Source organism: Populus alba, chromosome 1 (assembly GCF_005239225.2).
Source record: "Populus alba chromosome 1, ASM523922v2, whole genome shotgun sequence".
Lineage (NCBI taxonomy): Eukaryota > Viridiplantae > Streptophyta > Magnoliopsida > Malpighiales > Salicaceae > Populus > Populus alba.
The window spans coordinates 26,717,444-26,742,380 of record NC_133284.1 but is presented as its reverse complement, the minus strand read 5'-3'; the positions used below and the strand labels follow the sequence as shown (position 1 = coordinate 26,742,380).

Sequence of the window (24,937 nt, the reverse complement as noted above, 5' to 3'; positions counted from 1 at the left end):
ATTTTTATTTTTATTTTTATTTACGTGAATGTCCAGGCCAGCTTGAGCACATCACGACTAATTTCACGGCTCACTGAACATCCTGCAAACCCAATGAACATGTAAGGCACCGCGGGGATGACAGGCATACACGATAAGGTTTGAACTCAGGATGCAGAGGAAGAGAACAAGTTTCTTTCACCGCTGTGTCAAGACCTCAAGTGCATTAACCTTAATATTTAAATTCAAAAGATTAAGAGAGAGAGAGAACGTTACCACCGGAACTGTGACTAGTTCCACCTTAATATTTATACTCAAGAGATTAAATTGTCGACCGAAAAGCCACTTGATTAAAATATGCCGATGATCAGAGAAAGCAACAGCTGCTCGACAAAACGAAGAGAAGCAAAGAAGGAGGACTGGTTCCAGGACTCTTATCATGGTCGTGCTGGTGGAGTTCCTCAACACTTAATCCCAAGGGCTTACCACAACTTTCTCAGTGATCTCCTGTCCTTTTGCCTTAATAATATACAAACACAAACACGACATTTGCTGAAGAATCGAGTTGGCTTATCCTTGGACGGAACAAAACATATATACTGACAGCTGAAAAGTCGAGCCAGTAGTCCTCCTCTACGCTAGGAAACATCATAAAAAGTAAAACTATGTGCTTCTTTGGATACCCAAATGTTCTTCTGTAGAGAATTTACAAAGAAATAATTAGTCATTTTGTTGTCCATGGAAGGAGCTCAGAGGGTTTTGGTGATCCAAGATGCATCAGGGGAAGTTAGTTCAAGTGCCATCAAGTGGGCACTGCATGGGTTATCACTTAAGCCTGGAGATATGCTCACCCTTCTTGGTGTTCTTCACTTGGTCAATAGCCCTTGTAAGTAAACTTACACCAGAATTTCTCTGCAAGGCAAGATATAAATGCTGATTCTGGATGAGCTGATCATGGGGCTAACTCCTTTTGTTCGAAAAATTGTTCTCGAGCAATAAATTCCTAGGAGTTTTTAATAATAAAAACTAAAGCAGATTTTATGCCCTTTTCGCTTATGAATCTGTTCTTGTATTTATTTAGTACTGTGTGTTTCTTTTCTCTACATTTTTTAGTGGGATACAGAAGCAGAATAGACAGTTCCATGTTCGGAGTAAATCAGAACATTGTTGACATGGAAGTTGCAGGGAAGAAAATTGAGTACGAAAATCATGGGGAACTCAAGGAGCTATCCCAGCTGTATGAAACACACAAGGTATTTAGCCACTTAACCGTGCAGAATCTAAGGAAGATGCAACTCAGTATGAGCTGCTTGTCCTGGGGTCACTGGCAGGCTTTGAAATTTTTGAGTTCTAATCATGGTATTTCTGAAACATCAAATAAAAACTTTTGCATGAAATCCCAGGTTGAGTTGAAGATAGAGGTGGCTACAGGGCCTTCACCAAAGGAAGTTGGTTTAAAGATAGCTCAAGATTTGAAGGCAACATGGATTATACTTGACAGGTGCAAATAGGACTGCACTATTGCAAACTTGTTCACTCCTTGTTAATTATATACAACTCTTGCTAAGCTCTATATATGCGTAGTAGCGAGTGCATGTCTGCATTTCAATTCAAAATTCCCAATTTCAATGGTTTGGAAATTGAAAAGAGAGTTACTAATTAACATAAAATGTTTGAATTATCAGATATGTTCATGCTTCCCTTGATTTGCTGCTGGATATTGTGGTTTCTCTTAATTTTAATTATTTCATCTTGTATAATATATTTTTGTTTCTTAAACGATTGATGTTCTAAACAGCCTGTGATGCTCATCAAAAACTGTAAAATTAACTGATCCTTTCACAGAACAATGAAGAAAGACAGAAAATACTTCCTCCAAAAGCTTTCGTGTGGGATATCAAGAATGAAACGCAACAACAGCATTGAACAATTGAGAGGACCAGAAGATTCTACAGAAGCCAATCAAAATGAAAGAGTACGCAACATATGTCTATCTTATGATGAAATGATTCCCGGATCCCTAGAGCATCAAGAGCTTTTCAGCATTGAACTTCTCCATCCAAGTAAGTTTGTAGGTCTACGCATATGCATTCACAGTTTGGTTCGCATTTGCATAAATTCTTATGCTTTTCTGACCAAAATTTGTTGCGTTTACAGTACACTTGTGATGTCTTGGATACAGTCCTCAAAAAAATATTTTCTAAGACAAGAATATTTATAATGATTCATTGATAGGGCAAACAGAAGTCATTCAACCAAGCCAGGTTGAAGCACTAACACAGAGCAGCGGCGGAGATGAAGTGGTGGTGGAAGAATGGCAACCTGAAGTGACATTTAAAAATTCAATATGTAACCTTTGCAAGATTAGGCGACCGCATAGTGGATGGATAAGGCACTTCACGTTTGAAGAACTTCAAGCTGCTACAGATGGTTTTTCAGCAAAGAACACTATATATGAAGGTGGAATTGCTACTGCTTGCAGGGGTAAGCTAAGCAATAATCTGAAAATTGTTGTCAAGCAACACAAATCTTCAAGCCATCAAGGAGAAATGAATTTCAAATCAGCAGTCCGTCTGCTCAAGAAAGCTAGACATGACAATGTGCTCATGCTACTGGGATCCTGTACAGAACCAAGTGTCAGATTGCTTGTATACGAGTATGCATGCAATGGTTCAGTTAATCATCACATATCAAGTAAGTGAAATCTATTCAACATGAACATGCAATTCAATCTTTAAACAGAAACTCAATTTCTTGTATCCCTGAAATTCAATAATTCTAAGAAGAAAACAAAGTGAAATCTCTTGCATGATGCAGAGCACTGCCCCTTACCTTTGACATGGACAGAAAGGATGAAGGTAGCAATGGGTGCTGCTAGAGGTTTAGACTACCTGCATAAGAACAACATAATTCATGGAAACATGAGAACAAGTAACATTGCTCTAAATCATGATTTTGAACCAATGGTAATGTAATGACTCAAAACTAGATACTAAAACGCTATTCTATCAATATCAACACACCCTTTGTCATCATGCTTCAGAAACTGAATATTTTGTCGTAAATCAGCTTGGAGATTTCGGCATCTCAACAGAAAATCCATCAGATGATATAGATTTTGAAAATGGATACGTAGCCCCAGAATATCAAGAAAACAGGAAACTTTCAACAAGGACAGATGTCTATGCCTTTGGCGTAGTCCTACTGGAGCTGATCACTGGCAGGAATGCTTCAGACAAGAAGCCAGGGGAGAAAGGTCTTGTGAAATGGGTAACAACCAAAATACCATACATTTAACTTTTGAAAATTGATTCCTAACTTAAATAGCTACAAATAGAACGACTAGAAAAATTTAATTCCACCTTAAGAATGTGTTACTGTATGAGAAATCCCATCTTAACAGGATACTGTCAAATTTGGGCAGAATTTTTAGTTTATCAAAGTAATCATGCTTGAAATTATTTACATATTTTCCACAATGATTCTTGAACAGGCAAGGCCATTTCTGAAAGACAAGAGGCTTCTTGAAATACTCGACCCCAGAATTGACAGCTCCTTTGATTCTGAACAGCTTTACTGGATTGGTCTAGTGACACAGAAATGTCTCTGTAACGATCCTAAGAAACGATTAACCTTGGATAAGGTAATTGCTTAGATTTTGTCAATGAAATCCAATCGCAACAAGAATCATACATAGGAATCAGCATGACAAAAGATGGTTGATTGTTATGCAAGGAATTAAAATACATTTTATCTACTTATTTCCTTTCAGGTGGCATCTGCGCTAGAATGCATAACAGAGAGAAAACCATGCCAAGTGATTCAAGATCTTGCTGCAGCCAAATCTTACTTCTACAGCACATTTGAATTCAATGGATTTCGAAGGTATGATAAATCATTTAAAAGAGACAGCTTCAGCGTAGAAATAGACGATGAAAGCCGAGCAAGCAGCTCATTTTCGTTTAATTCAGCAAGTTTCAGTAGGAGCCCCACAAGTAGTGTGAAGAGTGACAAAATGTGGAGAGAGAAATCTGGAAGTAGAATATCTTATTCAGAAATGCTTGACTAAACATCAGTTGTGGTGTTTTTCAGTTTGATCTGTATTGATACTCGTGGAGTGGTTCCGAACTGTTATGACTGTTGCCTTATCATAGAAGAACTGGAACTGATGATTAAATGTGAAGCTGTTTATAGCTAGATCTCGAAGATCAACATCAAAACAAAGATTTTGATTGTCAGAACCGACAACCTTACGGTGATTTTGTACAAAAATAAGGCAAATTGGAAGTAAAACAGGATGGGAAAAAAAAAAAAAAGAGGACGATAAATTAGAGGTGCATGAAGTTCTCTAGTATTTCAGAAAGAATGATGAACCCAGCAGCTCCCATCACAAGAGAAAGGGTAACTTTTCCTCCAGGAACCAGTTGTTGTAGTTTGATAGATGTTGATGGACTTGAGTACCTGTCTGACCATGCCATTGCAGCAGGAATAATTCCAAAGAGCACCAATACTAACAATAACATGGAGCAACTAGGGCATGTCAGTCCATATTAAGTTTCTAAACTTCGCATGAATAATCATACAAATGTCTAACTTCACAAGTAAAGAAAGAATATTTCAGACAATCTTGCGGTTCTCTGAGAGGTGAGCCGACTCAATGATAATCTAAACAAACAATACAATTTTAACATAAAGGACACTAAGAAATGGAGAATACTTTGCTTGCATACCTCCATATGTCCCTGCAAAGTCCAGGGCCTTGAAGAAAATTTCAGGGTCCAGCAATGCTAACACCAGTGGTGGAATCAAAGTCAAGATGTAGGGCAGAGGCTTGTTCTCACCTGCTGGGAGCTTTAGAACTGAATATTAACAAAAATAACAAACTAGTTATCTTCCTAAAGAATGAGATGATTATACTTTTAACAAATTCAGAAATTGTGAAAAAGAGTTCCGTAACCTTAATATACTAGGATTGCAAGAAACATGAAGGGAAAATAGAAGAGAGCCAAAAAGAAAAACTACACAGAAAATAGCCGACTTTGAACCAAGAAACCTTTTACAATTGGTCATTTACTTAACATGATCAGACATGCATATGATTATAGTTTGTCATAATTATTAGAGGAAGGTTCTCTCACAGTCAGCGAGGAAGTCGGAAAGTCCCAAAACGAATCCAATATAAGATGTTCCAATTGCTAGGAATGAGAAGGCTTGTATTATGGGCTGCAGAATGGATAAAAAGAAACAGTAAATGAAACAAACCATAGTGTTTACTTCCCACCATACCTTTTGCAAGTCATTTAGAAGCAGAACTCATGAGGTTAACAGTTTTTCAAAAACACTTACTCCCACAACTCCATTGGTAGATAGCAGCTGTTGTAATGGATCAGCAATCTTATCAGCCATCTCAGGGGTTGAAATGGATCCAAGAATTACACCATCCCATACAAGAAACAAACCAAGGGGAATAGCTGTGCCTAGAACAATGGCAGTCCTGAAAATAGAAAACCTGATGAACTCACTGTGTACAACAATGCAAGAAGAAGATCATAATAGCAGAAAGGAAAACAAGGTCTAGAGTATAACATGTAAGACAGGCAGACAAGCAAAGAAGCCAGCTGCTAGTAAGCTAAAGTTCAAATCCCTTTATAAAATTTCAATAATTAAACCAAATTTCCAGAATGAAGGCAGTCGAAGGAACTTCAACAAATCTTGAACGTTGACAACTGCATGTGGTTGAAAGCTACAAGTCTATGACAATAACCTATGTACCATACAAACTAAATCCCTAGTCTTGCTTTCATCAGAGATCACCAGTTAAAAAATTTAAGAACGAGTAAGACGAATTAAAAGACATGAAATAGCCCTTGGAATTATGACAAAGCTAAAAATGAAATGACATGATTCCTCAATCAATCAAGAACTTTAGACCACCTTATATACACAAAACAACTTTGTGGAGCCTGTCAACACTATCAACTGTTTGAAGCAACTAATCATCTATTCTCATTCTCATTCTTGGAGGATTTTATAAAGAAAAAATGCAATGGTTTGAATTGTTGATGACAAAGAAAATAAGATTACCAAGAAGATTTATTGAGTCCAAAAAACAAACACACTCAGAGCAGTAACAAGCAAAATTATGATGATAAGATCAGTCACCTTACTTTTGATAGGTTTCCTTCAAGATTTGTGCAAAGAACAGGTACTACATTCTGAACAAAGCAGATAGAAAATGTTACAATTGCTTCAACGTGGAAACACTACAGGTCAGTAATATTACCTGATAAACAAATGAAAGTGCAATTATGGGTATACTCATAGGAACAGCTGAAAAGTTGGCTTTCAAAAGAGCGTCTAAATGCAGGTCTCCACTTGCAGCCACCTAACAAAACAAAATTTAATTTCCCTTCACATATAACATGCAAAGAAGCACATTCACCACTTTAATTACAACATCATTTGATAGAACTAGTTGCCTGAGAGTGATGAGAAGGTAAACAAACAAGACTTTAGATTCAGAAATCACTGTTTATCTCTTCCTTCTAATTCGCCCTTTTCTCCTTTTATTTTCAAACTTTTCCAGGCAAGAGATAAAAGTTTAATGACTATCCTAGAGTCAGTCTGTATGGACCGGTGGAAGTCTTGCTGAGAATAGAAGTGAAGTTCTCAAGTTCCATGTTTGAGATGCAGTTTGAAATTTTTTTTTATTTGTTTTTCAAGAAACATTACAGAAATCCTGTTCACAGACGTTTTTGAAAGTAGTTGTCATAGCAGCAGTTTTACCATGAGGAAGCCAGGCTACTCCAAACTTTCCTATAACTTACTGATGAGATAATTCTACTAAATATGTAGTTTAGCAACCTCAACAATTTATTTAACAAAGAAATATGTTGACGATTTCCATACTTCTCCTTCATGATCTGCTCTTTTTTCACATCAGACCATCCAAGACAACCCGCTTGGTGCATATGCAAGATGTTTGTTCAAGGAATTCACATGTTAACGTCGTCAATGGATTAAGTAACATATATAGCGTTTTATTCAGCAGTGAAGATCATATAATCCGTAGTCGTCTATAAACACAAAAGGTGAAATTAATACATTCATAAAGAGAATTACCACAAGAGATGTAAAAGAAATGATGATTCCAAATACTAGGAGTCCATTGACTGCTCCAATGAAGCGCTGGCTGTAATAAAATTGGATTTGAAGTTATCTTTTCTTCATTCAATTCACAGATAAAAAATAAAAAAATAATAAAAAAAAGGAGATATAGTGATTTTGCAAACGAAACAGAACTAAATCTGATCCTCTACAAAGCCTACCAAAATTCAAGATGCAAGAGATGCATATATCATCATATATTTGTACCAAATCGCAAAAATTATGGTATGCTATATTTAGAGAATAATATAAATTATATTTTAAAATCTTATTTAATAACTTAAGTTTTTAGGTTGAGATAGTCATTTGATATAGCATCAAAATTTTGCTGACCAAACAATCACGAGTTTGAATTTCACCACCCTCATTTAAATTAATAAGAATTAAGCACGAGATAGTGTGGACCGTGCAAGTTTTAAGTTCAAAGATTTTTTTCACATGAGAAAATGTGTTAAAAAGTAATATAAAATTATTCTTAGAACCTCACCTAATAGTTTAAGCTTTTGAGTTGAGATGGTTCTTTAATATGATATCAGAGCTTTATTGACCAAACGATTAAGAGTTCGAATCTCACCATCCTATTTTATTTGATAAAATTAATTAATAACACAAGGTAGAAGTAGATATGTGCAAGTTTCAAGTACAAAGAGTTTTCACTTAAAGGATGTATTAAAAGAATAATATAAATCATATCCTGAAAACTCATCTAATAACTTAAACTTTTAGATTGATATGGTTTTTTAACATGATACACAACATCTACATGCACCAATTACAACTTACCAACTTAGAAGTGAATTCCAATAAAACTCAAGGAATAAGTTTTAGCTTTATCTCCATCTTAAAGTAGACATCATCATATAGTATACCATTCATCATTTTTCATTATTTTCCCGTTCAAAGTAGAATCTGAAGAGCAAGATTGACAACTTCATCACAGCAACGTAGTGAAGTGCAAATGCCAAACTTTAGCTGTGTGTATAGAAAGGGGCACTCATCCAGTCAATTGTCTCGGACCTCTAAAATTAGCTTTGAACTTTGTACAATGCAGGAAGCTCCATATGCAGGCATGACAGAACAATGCAGAAATTGATGATTCCAAGTTTACACAGCAAACAGTGATAGTATGAAACAATGCATGATGCTTCTGATTCCTCGAGGTAAGGATATATGAAACATATAACCAACCTTCCAAAGTAGCATATGCCTCCAAACACTAAGGAGAATAAGGTTGCACTTTCCCATCTGCAAACACAATGCAACCTGTCAGCACATACAAAATGCATAAACTGCTGACAAAAATTAATTGACAAAGACTGCTGATGAAACAACAAAGTGAGACATACAAATTAGGGCGAACACTTAGGCACATTAAAAAGCTAGAATTATGGCTCGTACAATGGAATGCCGAGAAAGTTCGTCAAAATATCTGAAGAGCGAGCCACATAAGCGATGAGAAGGGCATAATGGATGAATATGTATGACCAACTGCAAAACAAATCACAACGAATGTTCTTCATGTTCAATTCAAGTCAAAATCACTTAAACTGTAAGCAACAATGCACAGAGTGTCTGAAATTCATGAGCTAGAGAAGCTGCTCTCCCTTTCTCATCCTCAGCAAGCATATAGGAAAAAATGACAACCAATAAAATCTTTTCTTCCAACATATATTTTCATTAAAAGTGCATAATACTATCAATGAGAGGCCTAAAAGGATAAAAGCATAAAAATGACTTAATAGCCTACCAAGAAAATTGAACTCCTGCCACCCCAAGTGTCCTCTTGGCCATTGACACCTTAAATCAACCACCAGAAAAACAGAAACTATAAGCTAAATAGAAAATATCAGCAAAATTAAGATACAAAGTAAATAATATTATACTCACTTCTTTTTTAAGAAAACTCTACTCTAGTATATGACGCTGATTATGGAGCTAATTAATCAGATCAAGTTTCCATCAACCATACTGAATAAGCATTTGATCATGGACATACAAGCACAGATTTTCATTCTTACACCATGGCTTGCAAATATTCAAACTTCGATTACATTTTTCAAGTCAAAATAAATTAAATATAATCGAAGTGTTCAAATCTCATTTCAGCACAGAAGACAGGAAGAGTTTCGATCGAGCCAAATTTAAAGAGAGAGCCCACAAACAGCAGTTACTGATCTAATCCTAATCTTATCATAAATCTCTCATAGAGATACAAAACATTAAACTGCAGAAAGTAATTTCAATCCTAGCTGTACTTACCAATGACACACCACCTGAACCCAATTCACACATTGTGTTCACATTTACTTCAGCAATGAGCAATCCCGTAGTAACCTACACAGTAGTATAAAAAGCAAAAATCACCAAACTAAAAACAGACTCTTTCATTACAGATGGAAGCCCAGAACATTTGTGTAGAATTATTTATATCCTAGAATGCCATCATAGATGAACTAATCTTGGTAAAGATTGCTACCATAAAGATCCAGCAAAGAATGCAGGCAACAGAAGAGGCCAAAAATCCAGATTCTTGAGTCACAGCAGGAATTGCCAGGATCCCAGCACCTATCTAGATAATGGAGATACTTAATTAGCCATGCTAAAAGTATAAAACTGCGTATAAACACGTACAACCAACAAGAATACACATATACCGTAGTGCCAGCAACCAGAAGTATTGCACTAGATAAACTTCCTGAAAACACAGAGGAACGACATGAAGACAGAATTGCATGCAACAAAGAGAACGGATTAAAGTATTTTTTTTATAAAAAAAAAAAAAAGGAGACAGAACTGGGATACCAGGTTCTCTCTTCAAGGTGACCTGGTTAAGGTTAGAAAAAAGCCTTTCAACTTCATATTCTTCTTGTTGGCTTCGATACATGCATTGAAAGGACGTTCTTGATAAATAATATTGGTGATTTGTGTGTAAGTGTTGAAGTGGTCTTGATGGTGTCCATTGTTGTGGAATGTGCAAGAACTTGTGCTTTCTGCTTGCTGGGGTTATTGCAAGGGTTCGAATTTGTGAAGAACGAGAAGGCAGAGGCAGAGAAAGAGACATCGTTTTTTTTTTATTATTATTGTTATAATATTGTCAGTCTGTGTTGGCTGCTCTGCTGCCTCCTTCTGGTGAGGAATGGAGAATGAAGAGGAGGGAGATTACAAGGCAACAAAAATCAAGATAACGTGGGCCAACCTTTACTTCATTCTCCTCCTTTACATGCTAAAAAAAAAAAAAAAACGGGACCGGATTATCGAATTAAAAAAATTAAAAAATATATTATTTTGATTAAAAAAATTAATAAATTATTTTTCATGTTTTTTATAATATAATAAACTTTTAAAATTAATTAATAAGTTTTTTAAACACGTCACTCAACACAATGACTAAATTATAATTTATTTTTTATTTAAATGTTTGATCCGAAACTCCATTACAAAGAGCATCATAAAAATACAACTTAGTCACTATAATTTATTAAGATTAAGTGATTATTCCCTATAGTATTAAAAATAACTAAGCAATCCTTTGATTGTTATTGACCATCTCAAATTTGTTTTTTTTTTTTTTCATAACCAAGATTCCCTATCCTACCCACTTTAATTTTTTTATTATATTTTTTATAGAAATAAAACAAAAAAAATAAATTGAAAAAGGGTATGAATACCATAAAAGATTAAGAGGACTAAAAGAAAAAAATTAATGTATAGTTTGTCACGTGCCAGGTTGCCTTAACAATAGAAAAAATCCACGAAAAACGCCAACCAAAATATAAACATTTTATGCGAGAAACACGCTCGAGAATCGGCAGTCATCCCAAATACTGTACAATTGAAGCTTGAATTTCACTATTTTACCACTGAATTTATGTGCCTGTGATAGCAATACCAAGAGCAAACACAACCACCATGGCTTCTTCTCATCTTCTCTGCAATACTTTTCCCATTCAAACATCTTGCAATCGCTCAAGCAAAAGCAACATCTCTTCATTTAAGCCAAGTGGGTCCTTTTCTTTTTGTCAAAAACTTCAATTTCAAAGGACCCCAGTTGTGAAAGCCACAAGAAAACAAGTAGAGGTGTGCACTTCTAGTTTAGAATCCTGTTGTTTGTGTTTTGGGTTCAAAGTTTTGAACTGTTTTTTTTTTTTTGTGTTTGTTTTATTTGGTTGGTTTTGCTTTCATTATAGCATGGTTTGTTGTTTATGCTTTGAATTCAAGTTTTGAACTTTTGGGGGTTTTTTGTTATGGTTTTTTTTTTGGTTGTTGGGGTAATTTAGCTGGTGTATGATCCTGATGGAAGGGTAAACAAGTTGGCGGATGAGGTGGATAAACAGGCTCCTCTCTCAAGGCTCACTCTTTTCTCACCTTGCAAGGTTTGTTAGCTAGTGTTCTCATGCCTTGCTTGTGCTTCAACTTTATGATCACTGGGTTTGTTTAGTTTTCTTAATAAATGTATGTGCATTTTGGTGTTCTTATTTGGTGCAGGTTAATGTCTTCTTGAGAATAACCAGTAAGAGAGAGGATGGGTATCATGATTTGGCATCTCTATTTCATGTAAGCTTGTACAAATTCTAGCAGTGAATGCCTTTAGATTTCTTGTTAGATTTATGCACACTACCAAAGTGAAATCGAAAAAAGAAACCTGATTGGTTTAGCATTTTTTTCTTTTTTAATGCTGTGTTTGGTTTTAGTTTCTTCCGTCATTTGAATTTCAGAAGTTCATAATTTTTTTTCCCTCTTGCCCCCTCAGGTGATTAGTCTCGGAGATGTAATTAAGTTCTCTTTGTCACCATCAAAAAGTATTGATCGATTATCAACCAATGTGTCTGGTGTACCTCTTACTGAAGATAATTTGGTAAGGCATAAATGATATTGTTCTTGCTGTGTATTGCTTGTGAACTTTTATTTTCTGAACTTTCTTCTTGCAGATAATTAAAGCCCTTAACCTTTACAGGAAAAAGACTGGCACTGACAATTTCTTTTGGGTAAGAAGTTCTATTGGTTATTGTATTTGAAGATCTGTTTTTAGATATGAACACGGTAATTGAAGAATAATACTGAATATTTGAAATTGTTGGCAGATTCATTTAGACAAAAAAGTGCCCACTGGAGCAGGACTTGGTGGTGGGAGCAGCAATGCCGCTACTGCCCTGTGGGCCGCAAATCAATTCAGTGGTTGTCTTGCTACTGAGAAGGAACTCCAAGAATGGTCAAGTGAGATCGGTTCAGATATCCCTTTCTTTTTTTCTCATGGAGCAGCCTACTGTACCGGTCGTGGTGAGGTATGTATGAATTTCCTTGAAGACCTTTGTTATTTCATTCCTCTCATTTGCCGATGGAGATTGTTCAATTACAGACTTGATTGAGATTTCCCTCATTCTTTTGAGAATGTCAAATTCCTTCCTTTTATATATTGCTTTTGCTATGAATAATAAGCTGGTTTCATAAGTATAGTTGCAAACCATTCCCTTTCTGGAGGACTAAGGGCTGGTTTAGTTTAGTCTGGAAGACTGTGGGGAGCCACTTATGGTGTTTAGGTAGCGTTTCTGTTTAGTAACCTTTAGCTGGGATGTTGTTATACCATGCATGGATAGTGTGGCTGTAGTTTGGTACCAAACAAACTAGTTCTAGGCTTCTAGACAAGGCAGAATGAAGATAAAAGATTCATGTCCCAACCTCAAACTGTGTAGAGTTAATAGCTGAGGTAGTATTGTGCATAAAAGGACCATGCAAATGTTAGGATGAGTCATACAGAATCGTGCAGTTAGGAAATCATTTGAAAACCAGGTAGGCAGTGGGGGAAGTTGCAACCTTTTCTCAGCAAAACAATATGAATTGCTTGAATTGATTTCTCAGTTACTTTTAGAAGGACATGCACGCCCATTTGCCATTATAGATGCCTGCCTCAAATGTGCATGCATGTCTGGAAATGCAATTTTGTTTAGCTAGAGAACTTTCTGAAGTTTTTTCTCTGGTTTTTTAGATTGTTCAAGATATTCCTTCACCAGTATCTTCAGTCATTCCAATGGTTCTCATGAAGCCCCCGCAGTCATGTTCAACTGCAGAAGTTTACAAGGTAATTTGGTATTAGTATTATGGAATAGAAAATTGTTTGGGTTTCTTTAATATCTTGATAAGAGAACTTTTTTGATTTTTCAGCGCTTTCAATTGGATAAAACCAGTCAAGCTGATCCTTTAACATTGCTGGAGAAGATCTCAAGGAATGGAATAACTCAAGATGTCTGTATCAATGATTTGGGTATGAATCTACAGATACTTGAGCTTGCCATCCTTTTGTTCGCCTTTCTGAAATTTGAAGTTTTCTTTCTTTCTTTCTCCAATCCCCCTGCTTTCTGATTAGGTAAACCTGCACGAAAACCTTTGTTTTAGATGTCTGAATAACCAGTTTGGTTTCAGTTCTTAGCATAATAATTGAATAACGAGGTAACTGCAAAGCACAAGTTTTGTTGTAGAATATATAAACCCAGTAACATAGTTACACCTTGCTGTCCCCGGCCATACGTATTACACATAAATATATATATAAAAACTGCTGGATCCAAATTTACTGGTTATCACACAAGCTGGTTCTTATTGATGCAGTTTCAGAATATATGAATGAATGTAGGGTCAATTACACTCATGGTCCCTGTACTTTGTAGTTTGATCAACCAGTTCCCTCAGCTGCTAATTTGATTAGATTCCCTCTACTATGCATTCTGTTTACAGTTAGGACCCTCCATCCACAACTGCATCAACATTGATTTGGTGTCATGCTTGATGCATGACTTGTGTCCCAATTCTTAAAAACCTCCAAGTTTTATAATCAAATGATTACAAAATCAAAACAATAACAATCTCTCTAGGTCAATATAAAGAAGAAAAAACTGGGCCTAATCTGGACCACTTCCGCTCATGCCATGTTGCCACCATCATTGCTGCTACGTATGCACCAAATCTAGACCAGCAGATCATGGAATTAAATATCGATTGCTGCTAGGAGTACTGGTGGTACCTTTTCTACCACACAATATTTATGGTGGTAAAAGGTGACAGAGACATTAAACATGCTATTTGATGGTTGGGGCAATGATGGGATAATTGCAGAACAACAGACGGAAATAGAGGTTACTTTTATGCATGCATAGTTGGCTTTGGGCTGGTTGACCCTTAATCTAACCCTAACGCTTGCTTGCACCATGTTCTCAAATCAATACTGGTGCCCATCTCTTTGTCCATTTATCCTCTCTTTTTTAGGCATAAAGGGCAGGTATTGCAGGTTATAGACTCCCTTATCATCCTGAGTCTGCTATGCTCATGGTAGTTCTTGGATAGCCAGGGCTGGTCAATCATACATTTTGATTTTCTTACTTTTCAGGGATGGAATATTCATTATTTATATATTCTTGAATGGTTTTCTTGCAGAACCTCCTGCCTTTGAAGTTCTCCCCTCTCTCAGAAGATTAAAACAGCGTATAGCTGCAGCTGGTCGTGGACAATATGATGCTGTTTTCATGTCTGGAAGGTATGGTGCTGGATTGCGATTTGAATCTTCATATTTAATCAACATTTGGCTTAGGTCAGCAAAATGGTTTTCTGATAGTGTTTTATTTCTGATGAATTTTAATGAGATTTGATTTTTTGCACTTCAATGCATGGGTTACTGTAAGCTATGGTAATGGCAAGTGACAAACTCTTTAATGCACCTTGTCATTGTAATTTTTGTAGTTCTGATATCAATGCGTAATAACCCCATGTTCACAATGATAGTTTTAGGTTCAAGTTAAATGCTGGTCGTTTGAGCAACCATGCTGTCCAATAGGCCTTCAAATCCTTTATACAGGATGCATAATTTTCTGTAACACAGCAGTTATCCTAATGGTCATTAAAGCTCACTTACAATGGAGTAGATATACAATCAGGTCAACTATTTATTTTTTGATATTTAGACATCCTCTTATGCAGTGGCCCAACTGGAGTACACTTGAATGCTTTTCTCCTTGAGAGAGAGGGAGAAGTTGAAACTAATAGTTTAGCTTCTCTCATACTCCTAATGTCAAGTACAAATTTTTCAATAGTTCAGAAGAAGGCCATCCTTTCTCCATTTCCAAACCCTATACCCTCTTTAAACCTTCATCTATCTGCTACTACTCAAATGGCACAGCATAGCTGCCTTAAATATTCATTAATGCAACCTGTTTCGGCTGCATTTAAGCATTTGAAGCTCATTTCTGAATGTAATCATTCAAGTGCTTGAACGTTTCATACCGACATTGAAATTAGGATGGAATGAGGTTATATTCTTGCCCTGGATGTGTCTCTTAACTGTTAAATTCAGCCCGTTTGCCTTGAATGAGCTGTGATTGAATGTAAGGTGGTGCAAGCCTTGATACAATGTTGGTTTCTTTATCATATTCTGTGAATGTTATGCCCTACTATGTGTATATTGTTAAAAATCTTATCACTCTATGTTTTCTAGGTTCTCTTTTTTGTGCTTGCTTTCAAGTTTTACAAGATGATCTTGTTTTTTTCACACCTCTTACTAATTGAGCATTAGTAGTTGATCTCTAATGGTGCAAGGAGAGTTGGAATAAAACAAACTGTTTGCATGAAGTATCTAATCAGTTGTAGCTTTATATTTTAATGTTGATATGCCAAAAGAAGACAAGTTGATGATATTAGAACATTCATGATAACAACTGGGATTGACTTGAGCGGTCATCCATTGTACCTCAATCTGAATTCTATTTCCCATATATTCCATGCAGTGGAAGCACAATAGTTGGGATTGGCTCACCAGATCCTCCGCAATTTATATATGACGACGATGAGTACCAGGATGTTTTTGTGTCAGGTAAAACTAGTCCCGCCCATTAGCTTCCTATTTCATAAATGCCTCACTAGAATTCCTGAAGCTTGAAGAGCAAATCCCTAATATCACTGAAGTAGGTTTCCATTTACTTAGAGATGCATTAAAAGCAAGAGGGATTAAGGTACACAATCAGAGGCTAGTTTTCATCTTTTAGGAAAAACTCAAGGCCCCCTCAATGAAAGAAGAAACCTCTTCTTCACATTCCTCATGTTATTTGTAAATTTGACTCTTTCACATCATCATTCTTTCTAATTGCAGAAGCCAACTTCCTAGCTCGTGAAGCAAATCAATGGTATCAACAACCTGCTTCAACAACTTGTAGCTCTCCACCCGAATTTTCCCGGCCTCTTGAGTGAATTATTCTCTTATATAAAACAATGGTCACATCTGTATAATTGTATCATTCATTGAGGTGCAACTTCGAATTTTCGCTGCCTCTTTTCTGCTGTGAGTAGTCTTCACAATTTTTGTTAATCAGAACGAATAATAGCAAATGCTAGGTGGTTGGATAGGGAAAGATATCCAAGCCATTTCGAGTCAAAACCTTGCTGTAGTTACAACTGTAATACCTTTTTCTGAAGCTAATGAAGCCATGTAGCTGGGAATAAAGAAAGCTTTAGACATGTTGATGGAGGGGGTATTATCAGAATATATGCTAAACTGCTGGTAGAATTAAAAAAATAAAATAACGTAAATATATAATATATAATAATATATATATATAGGTGTTGCTAATATTTTTTTAGTAGAAAAAAAGATGTAAATTGCATAAGTATTGTTTGATGTGATTAATTTAACTTGATGGGTTTTAAATTCAAGACAATCTAGAAAATTGGTTAAAAAAAAAAATTCATGAATATTAAAATGGAAAATATATTATATTAATTTAAAATAATTTGGGTTAACTTGTCGATTAATCTGTATGCAAAATCATGAGATTATAATAATATTATAATAATCTTATAAAAAGTAAATTAAAATAAATTGTGAATTTTAATTTTTAATAAATTCATTGTTGAATAAATAAAATTAAAAAGAACAAAAAAATAATTTGAGTTTAACAATCAAACCGCAACTCATCATAAGATTAGATAACCTAATAAAAAGTAAATTAAAAGAAATTATAAAGTCTAATTTTTAATTAACTTGGTGTTAAAATATGAAATTGAAAAAAGATTCAATTAAAAGTAAGATATAAAAAACAATTTAGTTCAACTCGAGTTAACCAATAAACTTGTGACCCGAGTTATAAGATGGAATAATCTATAAAAATAAAGCCTGAAATAAATTACGAAGTATAATTCTCAATAAACTAAATGTTGAAGGATGAATTTGAAAGAGAAAAAAAAAACAATAAAAAAAAGAGGGGGAAAAAACTTCGAATCAACCCTTCAAACATATAATGCAAGTCATGAGATTTAAATAACCTCATAAAAATTAATTTGAAAAAAATTATAAAACACAATTCTCAATAAACTAAATATTAAAATATATAATTAAAATTAAAAAAAAAAACACACACAAAAAAGAAAATAAAACGTTATTTTAATAAATAGTGTTTTGTGAGCAGGGATAAAGTAAAACCCCCTTCTTTTTTAGTTTTGTTTATCAATATGAATATCTTATAAAGCATAATGTTGAATGATAAAATAAAAGAATTATTTATCATGTGCAAAATTTAATACTCGGGATGAATAATTTCACCTGAACTGGTCTTATTAATATCGATCTAAATTGAAAGAAAATGTTTAGAATTAATTAGGTTTAAGTAAAATTTAAAGGTAAAAGATTAGGTTTACTTGACTTTAACTCGACTTTCAAATAAATAAATAACATTGAAGAAAAACTTACATGTATACAAATAAATTAAGTTATTAAATAGTTATAAATTATAGTATTTGACTTCATATTTTAAACTTAGGTTGTGTTCATGGATACTTAATAAATATTTAAAACCTAATTGGATGAGTATAAAAAATTCACATTCAATCAAATTTGAATAATTATTTTTATACAATGATCTTTAATCAATAAAATTATTTTACTTAAAATGTCAAATCATCAAAAAAAAAAATTATTTTTAAAACATTTTTCATTCAAAAATACATTAAAATAATTTTTTTTTTTTTTTTAAAACAACAAATTAAAACAATCTAAATATATAAAAATTAATTGAATTTTTTTTTTATTTAATAGCGCATCTGATTTATGCTAATTCAAGTGGATGGAACTTAATTTCCTTTCATCATTTTTTTCAAACTTCTGGCTTTATCGAATTATGACTTGACGGATAGCAAATCAACGAAAAGGAAGGGGAAAAGGGGATCAAAGGCAAAGGACTTTCGAAACTGGAATGATATTCACCAAAAATCAACAAAAGGAACCAACAGCAAATTCAAACACATTTTGAGGTCTCTCTTTTCTTCTTCCTTTTTATCTTTATCATTCATTCATTCATTGAAATCATCCCCTGCCGCCCCTACAGCGAAGGAGATGAAACAAACTGTCTTGACAAGCCAAAGATATCATTCCCTTCAAATGGCGAGCTCCATTCATGGGAACCGGAGGTGGATGTTTCTGAATTAGCCACACCACCATCCCGCAATCCCGGAATGGGTATGCCATTGCCGCTGGGGGCTGATCTCATTGCCAGTCTAGCGCCAAAGCCAGAAGCACCGGTGGAAGCATACGCTTGAGCACTGCTATTTAAACTTGGTCCTAACCACAATCCACCGGGCCTTGGGGAAGATAAACCTCGATTCAAACTCCAGTCTATGCTGCTGTAATCTAACTGCTCCATTGACCCGGAAGTGCTCCAATCAACTGGAGAGGTTGCCCCTGATGAACCTGTTGAGCCCAAACCAGAGAAAAGTCCAAGGGAAGAAGCAGCAGCAAGTGATGGCGATGCACCTGCTCTACTCCATAAGCCATTTACTTTGCTGGCTCCAGGAGAATCCCCTGGGCCACTGCTGGGGACAAAATACTGCGGTTGTTGATAATGAAATTGGTGGAGCATCTGATTCGAACTCGGATTGTTTGGGCTGGGGCTTCTTGTGCTAGGAATGTGTGGCATCAAGCCATTTGACTTCATGATATCAGCACTATTGGTGGGATACCAACCAGTGGCTGTTCCAGGAGGAGATGAGCTTATGCTTGCAGTTGGAACCTGCTTTGAATTTACAGATTGAGGCCGCTGCATCATAATAACCGGTTCTCTAATAGTTCCAGGCTGAAGGCTCTTGTATTCACTTCCAACAGCAACATAACTGGTTTCTGTCTTGGCAGGTGGAGGTGGCCCATGCAAAGGAGATGCCAAAGAGTGAGAGACAGAAGGATTTGATCCCACACTAGACCATCTCTTGTCAATTGGAGTGGGAGTTGGCTGAGGTCTTGGCCACTCCGACTTCGGTTGTATTCTCTTCAAGGACTGCACATTTTTACTACCTGATTCCAAAGATCCTGCCACCAGAACAGCTGCTTTTGTATAGTTAAAATCTTTATCCTCTCTTCTCTGCTGTATCATGGAAGTCGGGTTGAGCTTTGGTTGTGGTCTCACCATATTCTGGCTACCTGCTAAAGAATGCGTATCATTACTTGACGTTGGAGGATCACCATTTTCATCAGGTTTTTGAGGAGAAGAAGGTGGATCTAGCTTCAGTTGTCTTAAACTTTCTACAGCCTTCTCAAGATCACCTTCAGAGGCAACTACAGCTCTTTCAACCTCCTGCTTTGTGCACTTATATCTGATTTCCATTTCTACAATCCGAGCAAGCTCTTCTGATATATCAATTTTCAAAGTACCCCCACCAAGGTTTTGATCTCTGTGCTTATCTGCATGTTCACCCTCTTCAAACAACCATGTTACAGATTCTTCTAACTTGCCTTCATTCAATATAAGAGCCATTGTTGCCCGTTCATGCATAAATCCCATTGCAACAAGCTGTTGAGCTAGTGCTTCCAGCTTTCTCGACATAAGATAGCCAGTGCAACGCTCATGCAACTCATGTGCTCGCCTCTCCTTTTGACGCTGATGCTTTTTCTCATTCTTCTGGCGGATTTTTTCCCGCTTATCATTTTCAGTGCCTGGTATTGTTGTTTCTTGCCGGATTGGATGATTAGATGTCTTCTCTTTGTGATCTTCTGACTCGCCAGACCAGCTACCATTATTCGAAACAGAATCATACTCAACCCCAGCTCCATGCGAGCCTCCAAGATGATCATCTGTCTCATCAATGTTTCGGAAACGACTATTATTGTGTAGAGGTGAAGCAGAGGATGTCGGCACTGTTTCAATGGTATGAAATGTTCCAGACAGTGGATTGTATGCACTAGCTGAGATACCACTTCCAGCATTAGCAGGTCCCGAAGGCTTTGATGAAGCCTTCTGGGGTTCCTTGCCAGCCTTTTTGTCCTTTGACTTTGATTTTGAAGCTGGAGACATCTCAAAAGGCAAATATGTTCCTGTGATGTCTACAATAATGATTAAGACATTTAGTATACAGTTTTGGAAAAAGACAAGTCACTCAGTCAGGTGGATCACCATTAAATCAGACAGTATAACAACCAGTGAACATCCACCACAATATCTTCATAAGAGTTTATATGGAAGCAGAAAAACAAGTCAGTTTATGCTTATAAGATACAGATAGTATGCTATTTATTAAAGAGTCAGAATCTCATATCTGCAGAAATGGACACATAACGAGTAAACACAGGCCTAAACACCAATGACCATCTCATTTAAATGATGTTTTAGTGATGCCTGTTGCAGATCTTCAAATTGAAAAAAGAAACCACCAGTATACATGAAGCATGAGAAGTTCAAAAAACTGTTCATTACAAATACCGATACCTTGAGGACTAATATTGTATAAAATACATAGGTAGTATTAGTTTGGCCAACTCATAAATGCACATTCTGGCATGTTGACCATAATGAGCATGCTTCTCTGAGAACCAAACCAAAAGTACCCACTGTATAACTAACCATCTTTTCCCTGCTCTTTATTTTGCAAAAACACATTCACTCACTTTTCATGTGAAATTTACTACCACGAATAATATCATTCATTTTAAATTGCCAGAGAAGTTGTTACAAATCAGAATACAGGAAAATGCAGACTATATACATCAGGAATGTGGAGCTTGAGAATTTATTTTAGTGATAACTCATACATGTCATCCTCAGAACAATCTAGGAAATTACAAAATACTGTGGTAATAAAGTTAAGCATTACTACTGAATCACAAGATTCCCCACGATTCATAGCTCTCTCCTATTTAACAAAGCATCAAAAAATTCTTCACCCTAGTCATTAACTTAAAACTGTTGAAACTGATTTAGTTGAGAAAGCTTCTGGCTTCTAAAATGGACGATCCGGAAATCATAAGGATGCAATTATTAACCAGGGAACCCCAATACTGCCTTGACCAGGGAACCCCAATATTGCCATATCCTTGCCTACCCTCTAAGGAGCACATTGCTTAACAAACCGTACTTGATCAGGTAATTCTGTCAACAACTAAAATCCTATAATTTTGTTCCAACACACCTCCTTTATTGCAAGAAAAACTACTCTGGAAGCATTTGAACAGCTAAATTGCCAACTCTTGTGTGCCTTTAACTGTTGTTCCAATCCTTCAGCTCTATTGTGTCCTCATTTGGCTATAGCATGGTTTCAAAATTTATTGTGATGCCAACAGTTGAGAATCACTTGAAAGGTCCAAATATCATCCAATGATGTCATTTCAAATGTTAAAGAGTCGTCAAAAGAGCTAGGGTTGTCCTTAGCACAAGCGAGGCAGTGAACAATCTCCACAAACGAGGCCTCTTCTTCCAGAGCATAAATACTCAGTACCATTAGGACCTTAAAAGTAAAAAATAATAGTTCAAAAACAGCATCATTCAGCCAAGCAAACCCGATAGATCCTTTGAAGAGAATAAATTGTCTAGGTTTATTTTTATAGATGCTAGATAAGCTTGCAGGTACATTACTACATTAGCAGTGAAAGAAACAAACACAAAATTCAATTCCAACAACTGCTTAAGTAACAATGTTATTCCAATCTTCACACCATCACCCATTAAGACTGCATTCAAAAGTCACTGGCCTTCCAGAATCTCAATGAAGTGATCCACATTTCCAAATGAAGTTTAGAAAAACACACCCATAGACAGGATTGTGTCATTTCTGTTTCTCTATCACCAAAAAGAATCGTTGAGCATTAAAGCATAGTTGAATTTGAGATTTAATCACCCTTATGAACTTAATTTTTTCAAGCAATCCCACAGTGTAATCGAGAGGAGCAACCACGAGGAACCACATCAACTCAAGTACTCAACCTAACTGTCTATTAGCATCCTAACTTCTCCTACGACAATCAATAATGTTTTTTAAACCCAAACAATCACTGTTACCCTATGTAACATGTCTAACAAAGCTCAACACAAATACAATAGTGTATCACTGTATGATTACTTTTTATCTGAATTAATTGTTCATACATTTCTGGTAAAATTCTCTCCAAAAGGGCTAACAAGCAAACAATCAACTCCAGTGCTTTACAACTAGGATATAACACCACTATAACAACATAATCAAAAATAATAAAATGACCCGCAGATAAAACTACCCAAAACTTGCAATGAATTCACCCCCTAATCGGTCTCAATTCTCAAGAATTAAAGTCTGTTTGGGATCGCAGTGAAAACCACGTTCCCAAATTTTGAATTTTTTTTTTGTTATAAATTAGTTTTTATACATATATTTTCATATTTTTTAATAGAATGATATAAAAAAATTTAAAAAAATAAAAAAATTTATTTTATTATATTTCTAAACGAAAATTACTTTTGAGTCTTTAACGCACCCTTACTTTAAAAAGAGAAACCTAATTTTCCATCTCATCGTAAGCAAACCAAGCCCTGGAGACACTAAAAAATGATCTCTCCTTCGAAACAAAAAAAAAAAAAACAAGAACTGCCGCAAGACAACAAACGAAGTATCAATTTCCTTCTCCTTCGACTGTAAATTTTACGGCACCGGAATTTTCAATCCTTTAATAACTTAGAAACAACATTACTCCACTGGTTACGATCACAGATGACAGAATTATCGGTCAATTGATAATAGTCAAAATTGATAGATCCATTAAAAAGTTTCCAAAACATCGAGATTCTAAGTCTTAAACAGAGCAAGAAAATCGAATTCAAATCCCTAATTCGATTGATGTTCCGTCAATTAATTATAATCAAAATCAAAATCGAGTGCAAGAACTTAGAGAGAGAAAGAGGAGGAGGAGGGAGTGAGGGAGGCAGACCTGAGGAGAGAGAGTGAGAGATATGGCGGTGTGATAGATCGGACGGCGGAGATTAGGATTGATCGAGGGTGAAACCGAATCGATAGAATTAGGGTTTTTGGAGAGAGAGAGGGGGGGGAGAAAAGAGGGATTTTGATTTTTGTTCTTATTGGTTTTTGAGAAAAATAAAATTAAAAAATGGAACTGCTTTTTTTTGCTATATATTGTAATGGATGGATGTGGCCCCTAGCGTTGTCGGCTTCTGTTTTTTTTTTTTTACGACTATTGTATTTGTTTTATTTTTTGGTCCTCCAAGTTATACTATTTTCATTGACACCCCCAGTAATTTTTGTTTTCTTGAATGTAATACATGAACTATGGAATGTTTGGATTGAGACCTCTCTGCATCACTATTCCAGGATGGAACTTCATTGAAACCACTAAATTCTCAACAAAACAATCCTTTTTAACCTCCTTGATAACTTTCCAATACCAACAAGTATTTCTAAACTCAAATCAATAAATAAAATTTGAGTTTTAATCTCTAAATTTGAAATTTTCCAAATTGTTGCAAGGATGGAGTTGAGATTTTAACATATAAATTAAATTTTTGTCCACAATTATAAAACTGAACCAACTCGGAGGATCAACCTGGGACTTAGCTGACCTAGGACCCAAGCTATTAAAAAAAAAAAAAGCATAATTGATTTAGTTGAAAACTCAAGTTAACATGTTATCTTAATCAACTTGAAATTGATTTAGTCAAAACTCAATTCTTAACTTGTTAATTTTTTTAAAAAATAATCAAATTAATATTATTTTATCTTTTTTTAAAAATAATAATTTTAATTTTTTGACCCGTAATCCAAACCTTATCACAGGCAAATCCTCAAATCAGTTCTTACAACTATACTTTTCTCAAGCAATTTTGGGTTTATTAGAGTAAATTACAACGTAGTGCTTATAGTTTAACAAAATGAACTAATCCGATCCTGTTGTTTGAGAAAGTAATACATCAATTTCAATGTTCTTAAATTTTTTAATAAATTAGTCCTTCCGTGTTTTTTTTTTCTTAATGTGTTGCTGAGTTTCTTTGATTTAGTGTTTTTTTTTTTTCCTGAAAATACTCTTTGTTTTTGCATCAAATCTTCAAATAATTTTAGTGCACTGCACGTAATCTCCCCAAGGCAATATAAACAATAATGCAAGATAAGAAGATTAAAGGTGAAAAAAAAAATATAACCGGTCCTGCTGGATGTTAATTTAAAAAAAAAAAAATATATATATATATATATATATCTAAATTCATCTAAATCAAAATTTATTTTGCAAAAATTATAAATTTATTTTATTAATAATCATGGATCCTTCCAAATTATACATATAAAATTGACTTGGTCAAACCCACTAAATCAACTAGTAATATAGAAATTTGTTTTAATTTTTAAGAAAAATCAAAGCAATTTTTTTAATTATTATTAAAAATATTAAAACAATGTGTTTTAAATTTATTCTTATAACTACTATTAACTTTTCAGAACTATAATTTAAAATTTGGATGGAGCCATGAGTTGTGTTGATTACACAAAAACCTTTGACTTGAAATGTTTTTAAAAAGAA

At 35.1% G+C, this 24,937-nt stretch overlaps 4 protein-coding genes across 7 annotated transcripts; 2 read left to right on the top strand and 2 right to left on the bottom strand.

The window, feature by feature from the left end:
* Positions 1 to 538: 538 nt before the first annotated feature.
* On the top strand, positions 539 to 4,077 carry LOC118045341 (uncharacterized). The gene is made up of 9 exons (XM_035053938.2): positions 539 to 865; positions 1,093 to 1,232; positions 1,383 to 1,480; positions 1,825 to 2,042; positions 2,215 to 2,673; positions 2,797 to 2,945; positions 3,049 to 3,249; positions 3,473 to 3,622; positions 3,752 to 4,077. The coding sequence occupies exons 1-9, from the start codon at positions 718 to 720 to the stop codon at positions 4,046 to 4,048; spliced, it is 1,860 nt and encodes a 619-aa protein (XP_034909829.1). The 5' UTR covers positions 539 to 717; the 3' UTR covers positions 4,049 to 4,077.
* Positions 2,088 to 10,308, bottom strand: LOC118045342 (uncharacterized). 4 transcript variants are annotated; one of them, XR_012168118.1, is made up of 16 exons: positions 9,949 to 10,307; positions 9,801 to 9,841; positions 9,623 to 9,715; positions 9,406 to 9,480; positions 8,894 to 8,943; positions 8,545 to 8,634; positions 8,335 to 8,391; positions 7,102 to 7,171; positions 6,263 to 6,364; positions 6,142 to 6,194; positions 5,326 to 5,473; positions 5,118 to 5,202; positions 4,710 to 4,838; positions 3,003 to 3,208; positions 2,812 to 2,870; positions 2,088 to 2,599 (listed from the first exon to the last, which is right to left on the bottom strand). XR_012168118.1 is itself a non-coding variant. In XM_035053943.2 (15 exons), exons 1-14 carry the CDS (start codon positions 10,205 to 10,207, stop codon positions 2,854 to 2,856), a joined length of 1,269 nt encoding a protein of 422 aa, XP_034909834.1. In that variant the 5' UTR covers positions 10,208 to 10,307; the 3' UTR covers positions 2,088 to 2,599; positions 2,812 to 2,853. The 4 variants fall into 4 exon arrangements, 3 of the variants coding, with proteins under 3 accessions (XP_034909834.1, XP_034909831.1, XP_034909833.1); XM_035053943.2 differs by lacking the exon at positions 3,003 to 3,208; XM_035053940.2 differs by lacking the exons at positions 2,088 to 2,599; positions 2,812 to 2,870; positions 3,003 to 3,208 and adding an exon at positions 4,146 to 4,489 and having other exon boundaries at positions 9,949 to 10,308.
* Positions 10,309 to 10,925: 617 nt separating this feature from the next.
* Positions 10,926 to 16,641, top strand: LOC118045343 (4-diphosphocytidyl-2-C-methyl-D-erythritol kinase, chloroplastic/chromoplastic). Its single transcript, XM_035053944.2, has 11 exons — positions 10,926 to 11,223; positions 11,424 to 11,519; positions 11,632 to 11,700; positions 11,897 to 12,001; positions 12,075 to 12,131; positions 12,228 to 12,428; positions 13,130 to 13,222; positions 13,306 to 13,405; positions 14,572 to 14,671; positions 15,915 to 16,000; positions 16,277 to 16,641. The coding sequence occupies exons 1-11, from the start codon at positions 11,056 to 11,058 to the stop codon at positions 16,372 to 16,374; spliced, it is 1,173 nt and encodes a 390-aa protein (XP_034909835.1). The 5' UTR covers positions 10,926 to 11,055; the 3' UTR covers positions 16,375 to 16,641.
* Positions 16,642 to 18,358: 1,717 nt separating this feature from the next.
* On the bottom strand, positions 18,359 to 23,511 carry LOC118045339 (uncharacterized). Its single transcript, XM_035053936.2, has 2 exons — positions 23,339 to 23,511; positions 18,359 to 20,488 (listed from the first exon to the last, which is right to left on the bottom strand). Exon 2 carries the CDS (start codon positions 20,457 to 20,459, stop codon positions 18,498 to 18,500), a length of 1,962 nt encoding a protein of 653 aa, XP_034909827.1. The 5' UTR covers positions 20,460 to 20,488; positions 23,339 to 23,511; the 3' UTR covers positions 18,359 to 18,497.
* Positions 23,512 to 24,937: the final 1,426 nt, after the last annotated feature.